This window comes from Anolis carolinensis, chromosome 5, assembly GCF_035594765.1.
Source record: "Anolis carolinensis isolate JA03-04 chromosome 5, rAnoCar3.1.pri, whole genome shotgun sequence".
In the NCBI taxonomy this organism is placed as follows: domain Eukaryota; kingdom Metazoa; phylum Chordata; class Lepidosauria; order Squamata; family Dactyloidae; genus Anolis; species Anolis carolinensis.
In genome coordinates this window covers 150,566,725-150,582,559 of record NC_085845.1, presented here as the reverse complement: position 1 = coordinate 150,582,559, position 15,835 = coordinate 150,566,725, and the positions used below count along the sequence as shown (strand labels likewise).

General features: G+C 36.0%; 1 protein-coding gene across 1 annotated transcript in view; it reads right to left on the bottom strand.

Annotated features, from left to right (window-relative positions):
- The window catches only part of lemd3 (LEM domain containing 3), a 29,289-nt gene that overhangs the window by 8,533 nt on the left and 4,921 nt on the right, over positions 1-15,835 (bottom strand). The window contains exons 2-7 of the mRNA XM_003221257.4: positions 9,895-9,929; positions 8,995-9,058; positions 4,502-4,569; positions 2,965-3,044; positions 2,437-2,585; positions 1,484-1,585 (exon numbers count right to left, since the gene is read on the bottom strand). Of these exons, the coding sequence (XP_003221305.1) occupies positions 1,484-1,585; positions 2,437-2,585; positions 2,965-3,044; positions 4,502-4,569; positions 8,995-9,058; positions 9,895-9,929 (498 nt within the window). The remainder of the gene's footprint in view (positions 1-1,483; positions 1,586-2,436; positions 2,586-2,964; positions 3,045-4,501; positions 4,570-8,994; positions 9,059-9,894; positions 9,930-15,835) is intronic.

The window sequence follows — 15,835 nt, the reverse complement described above, 5'->3', positions numbered from 1 at the left end:
TGGTGGCCAGGAGGGCCTTCGCACAATTAAAACCTGTGCGCCAACTGCGACCGTACCTCGTCAAGTCTGATCTGGCCATGGTGGTCCATGCCTTGGTTACCTCTAGATTGGATTATTGCAATGCGCTCTACCTGGAGCTGCCCTTGAAGACAGCCTGGAAACTTCAATTGATCCAACGTTTGGAAGCAAGGCTACTAACTGGAGCAAGTTACAGGGAGCAGTCAACCCCCTTTTAAGGAGCTCCATTGGCTGCCGTTTATTTTCTGAGCCCAATTCAAGGTATAGGTCATCACCTACAAAGCCCTAAACAGTTCGGGACCCACCTACCTTCGTGACTGCATTTCCCCCTATAAACCCATGCAATCCCTTTGATCTTCAGGGAGGCCCTCCTCTCGCTTCCGCCCCCGTCTCAAGCGCGGCTTGTGGGGATGAGAGATAGGGCCTTCTCGGTGGTGGTCTCCCGGTTGTGGAACTCGCTCCCCGGGAAGATTAGGCAAGCACCCATCCTCTTAGTCTTTAGGAAAAGCTTAAAAACCTGGCTCTTCCAGCAGGCCTTTGGAGAGTGAACACTCTCCTCATGTCAGGTTCTTGTCTAAGTGACCATTACGTATTTGATGCACTTTATCTTATCCCAACAGTTAGAGACAATCTTAACGTCTACCTCATCCCAAGTCTCCTATCAATTTGCAGCACTTTGGCTTCCCGTTGCATTATCTTGTTTACATTATACACTCCACACACTTTGGCCCAGTTCGTTTTTACAATTTTTGCCTTTTTTTTTTTTTAGATTATGTCAAGTTGATATTACTTTTTAAATGTTTAATGTGTTTAACTGTATTTTTGTGACCTGTTTTTATTGTTTCAATGATTGTAATTACCCAGGCTTGGCGCCATGTAAGCCGCCCCAAGTCCCCTTGGGGAGATGGAGGCGGGGTATAAAAGTTGTTATTATTATTATTATTATTATTATTATTATTATTATTATTCAAAATTAAAATAATTAGAAAACATTAAAAGATACTCATCACAGATCTGCCAGAAGGAAATTGTTACAATGTATTTGCTTTCACAATCAACATTCTGTTGACAGGATAATATGGACAAGATATTTAGATTACATCTATTATTTTTCACACTGAACTTCATCTTTACCAGAATAACAGAAATCAAATCTATTTATAACTAAACAGTATAATTGTATAATTGTGCCCATACTTATTAACTATTGTTTATTAAGGGAAGCAAACCATTGTTAAACTAGCCAATGTAGGGCTAGTTTATGCCATAAAGTTCACTAGAAACTGAGGCGTTTCATATCTCCTTGTGGCTGGAAGTGAAGAGAAAAAAATGGTGTTCAATTTAGACTACCAATTATAAGACAAATTCTGGACAATTTGAAAGTAGTCCTGGACACAATTGAATTCTTGGATAAACATAATGAAAGAAAATCAGACCATCAAGTAAAGGTTTAAATAAAACTTACCTATAATTTTTACAACCATATCATACATCTGTCTGGTCTCCTCTTCCTCTTTAGACCACCGATACTTCATATACCTGAATACTCCCCAAATCATTCCTATACCTGTGGTAAAATAGGATGATTTAACTAGCTAAATAAACCAAATTCTATAAAAATCAAAGGCTGCTTAGAAAGTAGACATGTATGACACCCCACCCAAAAAAAATCTAAATTTTCTAAAAAATGTTCCAGAAGAATGTAAACAAATAAGTTATCATTCAATCTTTCAAGGTATTTACTGTTTTTATGATAATATTGATTATGTTTACCTTTAATACTTTTGTAAAGTTTATTTTTAAATACCAAGTTTATTTATATTTCATTAAACTAAATGTGAGGTATTCATTATTTATGCAAGTTGCAAGGATGGTAAGCAGGCTTCCTCAGCTTTGTGCCCTCCAGGTGGATTGAACTATAAACCTATTGTAGCAAGCTGGACCACTTCGAGCACCTTTTTAGCTGCCTTCATCTCCTCCCAATAGAAAGGGGTGAACATTTAATAAATACAAATAAATTAAAATAAATAAAAGCTCCCATCAACGCCATCCAGCATATTGACTAAAAAATAACTGTGATAGTTCCAGTTCAAAACATTTAGATGCCCATAGGTTAAAGAAGCTGCTTGTGGAGATGTTGGTGCCTTTTCATTGAGCATCAAAAATATTTCACTGAGCCATTGCTTTGTAAAAGTGAAGAAAATGTGTGGACTGCCCGTGCAATAAAAGCATTTTGACGTCATCAACCACATGCTCAACCCATTATATTATGATTTCACAAAACGTTTGCTGATTTCTTCTTCTTTCAGTCTACTAAGAAAAAATTACCAAACCTTAAAATATTTATTTTTAAACTCTTGAGATTCCACGAAGCCACTTCCCCAAAATAGGCTTTCGTAAATACCAAAAAGAACTCACCTAAAACTAGGATTAATGATCTGCACAACGCAGTAATAAATGCACGACGAAAACGACATGTAAAAGACATCTGTGGTCTAGTTGATATTAAGTATTTTACATCAGTTGAATTGGTTATAGGTTCCTCATCTGAGCTGTGGCCAATACACCTATTAAAAAAGATATTCCAACCATCATGAATAAGGCACAGAGATGTGCACTTCTTCCTGCTCACTGAGCAGAAAGTGAACCCCACCTCTTAACTGCTAAACCCCACAATGCTGCAATATCCAAATCAGCAAAAACTATGCTTAATATCTGCCATCAAACCCATTAGGAGAACATCACAAGATAATTTTCCAACTGTGATTTGTGATCTAGCGTATTAACTCAAACATCTTAGAAAACCGTACAAGAATGGAAAGTCATGGAGCAGAAAATGAGAAGGCAACAGATGAAACCAGAGCTTGTGAAACTCTAGCATTTAAAAGAATGTACAAAATTAAGCTTCTGGGTAAAAAGTCTAGAGCACAAAATAAAATGACTTACTTTATGCCAACATCCTCTCCGCTATTTAGAATCCATTCTAAGGATTTGTTAAAGACATTTTCATAGTCTGCACCTAAGCTCTGGAGGAAAAATGAAAATTACATCAATACAAAGATGACTGAGAATCTGCCCATTGCAATACTGTCAAAATTCAGTGATAACATGTTTTTGCATGGTCAATGTCAAAACAAATACTATAATCCATAATACACTAAACCACTGCACTCAATCATAATCTTCTACCGTGTTTCTCCAAAAATAAGACAGTGTCTTATATTAATTTTTGCTCCCAAAGATACGCTAGGTCTTATTTTCAGGGGATGTCTTATTTTTCCATGAAGAAGAATTCACATTTATTATTGAACAAAAAAAATGAACATTTATTATATATTGTAGAGTAGTTGTCATCATAAACCAGCATAACCAGACAAACTGTGAATCCTATCAAGAATTTCTTGTTACTACCAATATTTCCATGTACAACACTTTATGGTACCGATCCTGCATGCTCTTGTGTTCTGTTCGGCAGGCATGCTTTCAAACAAAAACTTTACTAGGTCTTACTTTCGGGGGAGGCCTTATATTTAGCAATTCAGCAAAACCTGTACTAGGTCTTATTTTCTGGGGATGTCTTATTTTAGGGGAAACAGGGTATATTTTTCTTTCTACATAAATAACAGGAAGAAGCACAAGCAACCAAATTAGAAAGCTCAGTACATGTTTATAAATAACCAATATTCCTGACTATAATCAGGACTTATATATTACATATAGGAAACTGAATTGAATATTTCTTTGGATCACTTCTACAAAAGCATTAAATAAAGTACTTGTAGATTTACTGCATCTGGCAACTGCCTAACAGGGCTGGAGAAAACGCCAGGCCTCTGGACCTGCCTTTCTGGATCGATTGGCTCTGGGTTCATCTGCTCTGAACAGTTTTTGTCAACAGATATTTCAGCTGTTTATCTGACAAACAATCAGAAAATGCTTACTTTCTTCCTCATTATTTTTTGTGTGTGTTATATCTACTAAAATGTAAAGCATTGTGGCAGGGATCTATTTTAGTTCTGTGTATTGATAGAGTTGTTAATACTAACAGGAGCTTCCTACTAAGTACAACTGCATCCAAAATAAATCCCTACTTTTTGAAGTATCAAACTGTTACACTGAAACTGACAAACAAATTAAAGCACCCAGGCATATCACCAACAAGGAACAGGAAATGCAAAGAAAAAGAAAATATGAAAAATACCATACTTTTACCATATTAGAAAGCAAAGACATGTTTGTCTTTGCATACACTAGTAACAATTCCCATCAGCATGATCATAGACAATCCCACTATTTACTACATATAACTTCCATCAACATTGACCACTGGATATCCTGGCTAGAGCTAATCTGATTTGCAGCCCAACAAAACCCAGAGGGACAGTTTCTCACTTCTGATTTTAAAGGAGTAATTGAAAATATAAGTAGAAAACTCAAGACTACCACAGATAATCCCATTAAAATATTTTTAATTTGTTCTTACTTTTAAATATGCAGCAGCCTCCTGAATAGAGAGTCCTTTCTTGACAGAGTTTCCACATTCATGATCCCCTAGGAGAATCAAATTTATATCATATATGTTAATTTATTAAGCGTCTTTGTTTCAAATTAAGCAACTAAAGAATATACACTTTGGGTACAGTATTACATGAGTAGTTTGTTATTTTCAAGTATTTTGGTACTATTAATTAAAAATACGCTCCTCTCTCTCTATAAATATAACCAACTCACAGATGCTACTTACTGCCAGACAAGATGCTGCTACCAGATGCTGCTACCAGATAACAGTCACTGAGATCAATGTCGGTTACTCGCAGATAAGTAGGTGTATTGAACTATAGCCCAAACATCATATAGCACACCTTTAGATCAATAAATAACATCTTACTACAATGATATTCTGAATATATTTGTATGAATCCTAATAAAAGCAAAGTTTACAGTTCTTCCTTCTCTCAGAAAGTACTCCTAAACTATGTGAGATGATGAGGCACAGACTGCTACTGGAGGTAGTCCCAGTTCAAGTTAGTTTATGGAAATTCACCCCCAAAATAAGTTTTCTCCATTAGCTCACCCTCCATATCCTAATCAATACTGTTCAAAACAGGTTGCCAAGAAACTTTTGAAAGGATTTCATTCCAGGATGGTCCACCTAAGGCCTTTGCATATGACTGGAAGTGGCTCTAGGTAGAGGGAGAGAATAGGAGTTTTTCCTGTAATGAACTTACTTAAAATAATTATCTTAAGATCCAAGGCATGTGATGCACTCTTTACATTTCAATGTGAACATGGGATTTCTACCCTGTTCCTACATATATGAACCTTGGAAGTATTCATTAATTTTGTTGAAAACTGTAAGAACACAAGAGCTAAAAGTAGAAGAGATTCAAATTATAATGTAATGGTTCTCCAATCATTATATCCAAGGAAACCAGAAGAAATTTCATGGAATATACAAGTATCATTTAGAATTAATTTTAGAAGAAAGTTTTATTAAAGTTAATCTATTTTAGTCAAGACCATAACTGGATACTAAGAAAAGTAGACCATGGTAAAAGTGTAAGAGTAATGCCAGATCAGACTAAAATTCAGCATTCTTTTTGCATAGTAGCGGAGTAGCTGCCATTGGTATGCCTACCACCAGGAGAATATGAGTGAAACTCCACACTCAATCTCATGTTCTCCAGCAACTGATACACAGGTGGATACTGCTTCTCATTCCAGGCTATTGGTGAAATGTATCTAAACGCTTTTGAAAATAACAGAATCACAGAATCCTAGAGTTGGAAGACATTACAAGGATTATCTAGTTCAACCTCCCATAATGAAGGAATATACCAATGCACTCCTGACAGATGGTCATCAAGCCTGTTTTAAAACCTCCAGAGAGGGAATCTCCACCATGTTCCAAGGCAACACATTCCATGATTGAACAACTCTAAGCATCAGGAATTTCTTCCTAATGTTTAGGTAGAATTCAATGCTTCATTTGGGAGCAATGTATTATTAAACATGTCACATTCATCTCAAGAACATGAAAAGTATGAAGATGTGAATATAGATTTAAAAATATGCAGTCCACAATGTGCACTGCACAGTATGTATTGTTTTTAGATTTATAGGCTAATTTCAAAAAGATCAAATGTTAGTAAGCCCAGATGACTGATTTTGGAAGAATGAAGATAGAAGATAGATATTGATCGCAGCAAAGATGGATGGACCCTGGCCAAGTTTAGGAAGTGCTTAGAACTAGTGTACTTAAACAATAAGAAAGCATTAAAAAAGCTGTTCAAGTGCAAGATTCATCACAAGCTTTGTTTTCACATTGGTAACATGAATACTTTAAATTTGTCATCCAACTCCACTGAGAACTTACATCACAATTATCATGATAAAGAGAAAAATGTTTGTAATATTTGTTTTAATAAATTGTGTTTAATAAAAATTAAAACTGACTTATTTCATAAATGGGTAGATGTCAGCAATCAGAAATTAAGCATTAGGACCACAGTAGATTTGATACTTTTAGCTCAAACTACAGATTTAAAATGAAATCCTAGATAATAATTCTAATAAATGCTTTAAATATGTGAAGAATTAATTCCTGAACTTTCAGCTTGTAGCAAAATCAAAACCTCAATCTAGGTGGAAAAATAAAATAGACTCATAATTTGAATCTAAAGATATAGACCATCTGCATCTGAACTATTCATTAAATGGAGTAATAATGTACAGACTCAACAATGGGAGTGAGACAACACGTAGTGAAATAAATCTACCCTTCTGAAGGGAAATTCACTTCTGAAAGAGTTATCATGGGGAAATATTGGTTTTATCACAAATCCTATTTTCCACAACAAGCCACATTTTTCCAAATTGAATTATCACAGGGACAGAAAGTGAGGTGAAATCTTATGAACAGGGGCATAAACACTGAAACAAACCAGAGACGTTAACCCTTATCTTTGCTATCCAAAGACTAGATAGACAGGCAGATATGAAGTTACACCATAACAATTGTCAGGGATTCCTCTTCTTCAGAAGAGGAAGGGGAGCAGGAAAGTGCTCATGAATCTGAGGGTGAGTTTGAGGAGACTTTGCTAGTACCCTCATTCCAGGAGAGGAGAAAGGAAACAGAGCAGAGATGTTGTTCAGCTAGATTAGCTGCCAGAAATGCAGCTGAGCAAGTAGGAACTGCCCTAGCAGCTGTGTGGGGACCCAGGGCTATAAAAGCAGAAGCAGGTGCAGCCAGCTCTTGCTAGTAACAAACTTACTCTAATGCCTTCACTCTCTGTCTGCCTGCTCCAAGTCTGCATCTGGATTTATGTCTGTTTCTTTGTCTGAAGTAAGACTTCCTGGCTTTCTTTTAGATTATTTCACTGAGTGTACTGTACTTTATGTTTTGCTGAAGTAAAGCAGTTTTCATTTACTTACCAGTGTCTTAAGGCTGTTTTTCAAAGACAAAACAGGACAACAATGTGCCTGTTTTGACTTACACATAAATTCAACTAAGAACAAACCTACAGAACCTATCTTGTTCATAACATGGGGACTGTCGTTACATATTTTGCCTCCATACATCAATAATATACTTTATAATTATTGCAATATTGCTAGGATGAATATCTATTCATTTTCTAAAACTCATACTAATAAACATGAACACAGCATTAAACGTATACATAATTCAAAGGTAAATGAATCTGTTCCCATGCCTGTAGAAACAGGAACATCACCAGTGCAATTAACATTATGGGGTGAAATCTAATCGGCTTTTCTGGTAATAACATATAAGAAACTTATATTTCAAATAAAACATTGTCAAATAAGTTCTAGAATCAAAGAACCGCACGGTAGAGACGATTTAAGAAGGGTGAACATTCATTCCTCAAAGCATAGCCATAATACAATCCACATTCTTTAGAAAAATGTATAGAAAACAAAACTGAAGTCAAATTCAAAACTGAAACTAAACTGTCACATTTTTCACATAACTTTCAGCTGAAAAATATTATTTCCTTTATATACAGTGTTCCCTCACTACTTTGCGGTTCACTTTTCACGGATTCGCTGTTTCATGGTTTTTCAATAAACTCTAAAAGACTATTACAAATCATAAAAAATTACAATTTACAGCCTAAGGAAGGGAGGAAGGAGAAGCCAAAGGGAGCAAAAAGGAGCCCAAGTGGCAATGGGAGGAGAAGGAGGAGATTTATCAATACACGATTGGTTGATAAAGACTTAAAATAGTGTACAACTACTAAAATAATGTATAAATATTAAAATATAGTGTCCCTACTTCGCGGATTTTCACTTATTGCAGGTGGTCCTAGAACCTAACCCCAGCGATAAGTGAGGGAACACTGTACTGTACTTTCAATAGCAATTGCTATTAATTTAGTGTAGAATATTTCAGCAAAAACTCAATCTAAATAAAACATTTTAATTCACTGATATTCTGTACATAATGGGTTGATGCAGATTTAAGCAAGCACAGCAGGGATAGTGAAGACTTTCTTATCCCCCTTTCCCACATAGCAACTCATCCAGTTCCTTGATGATTGTACAGAGTGAGGTGATTTTTGATTTTAGCATTTTACCTGACAAAGCAGTCTAGAGAGTTTGAAAATAGCCGTAGCTTTCAGTTGGTCCTATCTGAAGCCATTATCATGATGTAATTTTTCCTAATTAGACCAACACAGCTGATTATAACTTTTCTGGTTTAATAGTAACTTTGCTGATTAATATAACAGCATTTCATTTTTATTTAATATTGTAATGAGTATATTTCAACAATTCAGCCAACAAAATGTTTCACGACTTCTACTTCCACTAATATTTCCAAAATTAAAGCTTCAATAATGGGGTACACCTTACATTTGATGGCACCCTAGATTCAGTGAAATACTGTACCATTTATTTTTACATATATGTATTTTGATATCCAATAGTTTAATAGTACTTTTAAAGGCTTACCTGCTATCTGTGCCAGCTTATCATGAAGTATATACAAGCTATTCATGAGAATGGTTTCATTTGCCTAGAAATTTAAGAAACCAGTCAATAAATCTTGTTAATGTATGTTTAAATAAAAATCTTGATAGAATGAAAAACTTCATAGTTCATTAGATTCTAACAACCACCCCACATTATTCAAAACTATCATTTAAAGGCAAATGTTCAAAACTATCATTTAAAGGCAAGAAATATGCCTTTATGTTGATAAACTCAATAGCAGTAAGAATGGAAAAAACATAAAAATGCTGTCTTAACAATTTACTTTCTCACGTGTCTAAATCCATATGGTTTGAACTGCAATTATTCCAGAATTGGCTCAAAGAAGAGTCATAAGGTATGAAATATTGGATTATGCCTGGATGGTTATTAAACCCCTTCACCATGAAGAGTCTAATCTAGCTTTCCAAATCAGTCAACAGCAGAAAGTTTTGACCAGGAATCAAACTAAAACTGTGGGGTATTAAAAGCAAAGCATACAAGGTATTTAAGCATTTCTCAGTTCTAGTTCAACAACTAAAACTGATACATCTTCCAGAGTACATTGACTCATATATCAAAAACAAAAACCTACAATCTCTCTTCATTCAATTTTGCAATATCTCATTCTATGCTCTGTATGCAAATGGTTCAAAACCACTTTTAAAATATAAATCACTTTTCAGAGGCCCACACAAAAACTTCTCAGTTACATTAGGGAGAAAATACGTTTTCAATAGCAGATGTCTAGCACACAATAAACAATTCTCCATAGTAAATCCACCTAAGATTTAAACTGGTCAATAACCAAATGAAGTATCAGGCAGTGATGGTCAGAAGCCAAGAAACAGTCTTCAACATGGCTTTTAAATATATACTTACATTTACATCAAGGTTCCCAATGGACAGATTTTTGCCTATTAAATGAAAGAAAAAAATAACTCACTTAATATCATTTTAATGCCCAGTTGCTGCAATTAAAGAAGCAGGCCAGGATTTGGGGGGGGGGGGGGGGGGGAAGAAATGTGGACTTCTATGTAACAAGCATGTGAGCTCAATTTTGACAACGAAAACAAATACTCAGGAGGCAAATTCCTTAGTTCTACCCTGAGCAACTTCTTTATAACTGACTTTAATTGGTGAATCTACTTATTGTTGCCAAGTGCTGTCAAGCTGACTTAGACTCATGGCAACACAATGAATGAAAGACCTCCAAGTTACCTTATCATGAACAGACTTGCTCATGTCTTGCAGACTCCGGGCCATGACTTTCTTTTTTAAGTCTATAATGCAGTCCTTCTCTTTTCCTACTGTCTTCTGACTTCTTTAAAAAATGAGATCCTGGAAGCATGACTTTCACCCAACTTTGATTTACATTTCTACATATAGATGAATAGTTATGTATGTGCCTTCAAGTGATCTGTCAACTTAAGACAACTTCATGAATTTTATAAGCATTTTTAGGCAAGATTTTGCCAATTCCTTTCTCTAAAATATAGCATGTAACATCTGGTATTTGTTTAGTAACAACCCATTCAAGTTATAACCAGAGCTTAGCTTCTGTGATCAGACAGGATTTGATGCTTTTAAGGTACTGCACAGAAAAATGCAGTAACATTTTATGTGATGTTACCCCTGACTTTAGGTGGAGGATAGGGAAAATGTACTAAAAATAAAACTTTGAAGTGCAAAATTATTTTGTCTAAGGATACTTCCAAATGTGTAGCCAAAGATAGATAAATCTGTGTTTGTCAGTAACCTGAAAAGCTGCACCTAACCAAACATATAAAGGATTAAATGCCACTGAATACAAAAGGATTCAATACAGGGTCACACACGGGTGTATTTAGGTGTAAACACTTCCAATCATTCAAACTATTATAAGGCATGAATTATAGCTTAGTAGAAAAGAATACACACTTTGCATGCAAAACATTCTATATTTAATCTTAAATGTCTCCAGACAGGGCGATAAAAGATTCCTTCCTCAAACCCTGAAAATCCATTGCTACGGTAGTGCATGGCAACATTAATCTGCTGCAGGAAATAGGCAATTCATTTTATATATATATATATATATATATATATATATATATATATATATATACACACACACACACACACACATACACACACACACACACACCAAGCTGTGGATGATACAGAATCCATGGATACAAAATGTGTACTAATGGTGTAAAGGTAAAGGTTTCCCCTGATGTTAAGTCCAGTCGTTTCCGACTCTGGGGGTTGGTGCTCATCTCCATTTCTAAGCCGAAGAGCCGGCGTTGTCCATAGACATCTCCAAGGTCATGTGGCCGGCATGACTGCATGGAGCGCCGTTACCTTCCCGTTGGAGCGGTACCTATTGATCTACTCACATTTGCACGTTTTCGAACTGCTAGGTTGGCAGGAGCTGGGGCTAACAGCGGGTGCTCACTCCCCTCCCCGGGTTTGAACCTGGGACCTTTTGGTCCGCAAGTTCAGCAGCTCAGCGCTTTAACACACTTCGCCACCGGAGACCCCGTACTAATGGTGCTTATAAATAAATCATCACCAGAGTTTTCTATTTTATTAAACACAGCAAACTGGTTTAAAAAATTAAGCTAGCTTTAGTAAAGCTGAGGGAATGAGAGAAAGGAGAACATACAAAGAGGCAGCACAGCATGCAAGCACACAATTTTTTCCCCACATGCTAGATAATGATTTAACCTTAATGGGTAAATCCAGATAATAGACTGTATTTTAGGTATAACTTTATGAATAACTATTATTCCCAACCAGACTGATCAACAATCTGGGAGAACATGATGGAGGATAACTTTATTGATCCCCTCAATAAAGTTGCAGTAGAATCTTGCTTATCCAACCTTTACTTATCCAATACTCTGGATTATCCAATGCAGGCTGCCTCCCACCTGGATCCACAGCTGTTTCTCTAGGCAGCAAGGACTGAACTTTTTATGGATATAATTTCTGACAATGTTGTTCCTGTAAGTTCATTTTATGCAATTCTATCTTTATTTGTAGCCAGTTTTTTTGTAGTCAATGTTCGTGTAATCAATGTTTTCAATACATTGTGATGTTTTGCCGCTAAATTTGTAAATACAGTAATTACTACATAATGTTACTGTGTATTGAACAACTTTTTCTGTCAATTTGTTGTAAAACATGTTTTGGTGCTTAATTTGTAAAATCATAATGTTTAATAGCCTTTTCATGAATCCCTCCTTATTATCCAACATTTTCACTTATCCAAAGTTTTGCCGGCCTGTTTATGTTGGGTAAACAAGACTCTACTGTACTGACCAATTCAACCAGGAAATACCTGTAAAGGCGAGCATATAAAACATGTGATCTACCCAGTGAACTGTTTTGTGATTTGTGTCATGCAGTTTTAAAAGTACAATATATTTTTCCTTTTCCTCTGAACTGAACATAGATTTGACAGAAGTTTCATACCCGATGTATTGGCCAACAGTTGCTTGCAACACACAAATATCTCATCATTCAATTTCTGACACTGAAAAATTCTTGTTTCTTGTACGTTAGAATTAGCAACAAGACACAAATTCAAATGCACACACCAATATTTATAGAATTATAAAGACGTCTCTAATCTGGAAAGAACTTGCAAAATCTAACATAATAATTATATAAATATGGGGAGAACATTTTGGACAGCAGTTCCCATAAGTCTCAGGCACCATGACCAATGTTAAGAAATTAAAGGGGCTGTCATTCAAAATATCAAGAGAGCTAAAGGTACTTCAGTCCTGAGAGAGGAGTAAATTAAAAGAGTAATAGGCTGTTGAAATGTGCTCTGCATCTTATTAATAAAGATGTACAAATAACATGTGAAGTTATAATATGTTTATAATATTTCCCTAGTATGCTTTGTTTCATGAATTAGACATGAATTATGTGAACTTAGCCATCTCAATATGCAGTATCTATTTGCTAAAACCACAGGTGAACAAATGTGCATGATCTAATGGTTTTAAATTAGGGGCTTTATTTATATTTGCACGCACACACACCCTTGTCTGTCTCTCCAAACTACTAAGCATACAGTCTAGAGACAACTGCCACAATTATGAGAAAACATTATGATTTGGCACTGAATTCTTTCCTTTGGTGACTCTCATTAACAAGCATTTCACAACCAGTGAAGTGTAGTGGTCTCGATATCTGTCTACAATTCTTGTGACCAAGGTTTGATTCCTCACTCAGCCATGGACAATCACTGGGTGACCTTGGGCAAATCGCTTCCTCTCAGCCTGAGAAGAAGAAAACCTTGCCAAGGAAACCCAAATACAGGATCAACTTAGGGCTGCCATAAGTTGAAAATGACTTGAAGGTACACAACAACAAAAGGCATTCCATGTATCTACCCACTGTTTGCAGTGTGCCAAACAATTTTAAGCCAAATCTATAAAAATGGTAACTGTGGACTTTGGAGTTTTTGAATATCAACATGTATCAAAGGTTCATCAGTGTTGTTATACTTTTTAAAGAACAGTTCTGATAATGTATCATAAATTTTGGATATATAATTTCAGACAGGAAATTATGTATGTAATAATAAAGAAGGGATCAAACATTATTTGTAGAGATAAACCTACTACATCTGACTATATCACTACATCTGACTTTATCTTTATATACCTAAAGCATGGATAAGAAACATGTGGCAAAGTCCAACATGACTCACCACTTGTTAGGGGTGCTGGAACTTGCAATCTAACATCACCTGTATGGCCATGAGACCTGTCCACAACTCACAAACAAACAGAACTGTGACTTCAAGAAGAATCTTCTTTCATCCATGCTTTCCTAGTAAACAGAACGTTTTTACAACCTACAAAACTGTACTATAAGGAAAGTCATGTTCTATTTTCCTCTTTACTACAAGAGAGGCATTATCAAAATGTTAACAATAAAGCAAAACTAAAAAAAAACTATCAAGATAGAGGGAAAAAAACATTTTTTCACATAGCAACTAGGTTATTGCTTTTACTCAGTTTCATGTGAAATGGTCTATTAATCTCTCCATGCCCAGGGTGTGTATGTACATTTGTGAACCTTGACATCTATATATATATAAATGTTCTGACCATTTCTGCTTTAAAGTAAACAGCAAAACTAAACAACCAAAACACATGAAATTTGGCCACAAAAGACATGGTCATCCAGACTGTGTTTAGACATCAAAAAAACAAACAAACAAAAAACAAAAACAAAAAAATAAGAAAAATAAAGTCCTAATTAGAGGGAGAGGAATAACTGTTTTTTCCCATTGCTGCCAATTAGAAGGCTAAGCTCCTCCCACTTTGTCTCCTAGCAACCCACTCAGCCATTTAATGGTGCCCAGGGCCTCTTCAATCAGGCCTCTTCCACACGGTCTATAAAATAGATTACAGTGTTCCCCCACTTATCATGGGGGTTACGTTCCAGGAACACCCGCGAAAAGTGAAAATCCACACGGTAGGGACACTATATTTGGACGCTATATAGCGACGCTCCCGCCACTGCCTTGTGAGGCAAAAACAATGCTGCTTCAGCCTCCTTTTCTCTCCCTTTGGCTTCTTTCTTCCTTCCTTCCTTCCTTCCTTCCTTAGGTTTCTCCTTAGGAAGGAAGTAGAAGGAGGGATTTATAATATTATTTTATGATTTATATTATTTTAGTTTATTAAAAAACCGCAAACAGCGAATCCATGAAAAGTGAACCGCGAAGTAGTGAGGGAACACAGTATCTGATTTGAACTGGATTATATGGCTGTGTAGACTCAAGGCCCTTCCACATAGCTATATTACCCATTTATAATCTTATATTATCTGCTTTGAACTGGATTATCTTGAGTCCACACTCTCATATAATCCACTTCAGTGTGCATTTTATACAGCTGTGTAGAAGGGGCCTCATATAATCCAGTTCTAAGCAGATAATGTAAGATTATAAATATACAGTAGAGTCTCACTTATCCAACATAAACACCCCGGCAGAAAGTTGGAAAATCGAATATGTTGGATAATAAGAAGGGATTAAGGAAAAGTCGATTAAACGTCAAATTACGTTATGATTTTACAAATTAAGCACCAAAACATCATGTTATACAACAAATTTGACAGAAAAAGTAGTTCAATGCACGGTGATACTATGTATTTACGAATTTAGCATCAAAACATCACAATGTATTGAAAACATTGACTAGAAAATCAGACTACTAAAAGGCCGACTGCATTGGATAATCTGGCACATTGGATAAGCGAATGTTGGATAAGTGAAACTCTAGTGTAATATGAAATAATTACTGTGATATAATAATACAGAGCAATATAATCTTTAAAACCAGGACAGTAAATAAAGAGCAACACTCGGAAAGCAGGAAAATTGGGAATTCCAGAAAGGAAACAATCAGGGCCAGCTAACACCTCCCAACAAAGGATTCCCCCAGGCAGGAAGCAAACAAGCTTTGAAGCTGCAAGGCCATTAGATGCTAATCAAGGTGGCTAATTGCAGCATTCATACCTGCCGCACCGAGACTATTAATTGCTATTTAAACTGGCCAACCAAGGATTCTGCAAGGTAGAAAACGGGCAGGCTTGCAAGCAGCAAGGTTATTCAATGCTATTCAACCTGGCCAACCAAAATTCCCCCTAGGTGGAAAACCGCCAGGCTTTGAAGTCACGAGGCTACTCCGTCCCATTCAACCAGGCCTAGAAAGGATGCCCTATGTAGAAAGTGGCCAGACTTTTAAGCTGCAAGACTATTCAGTCCAGTTCAAGCTGGCCAAACAAGGATTCCCCTACTAACTAGCCA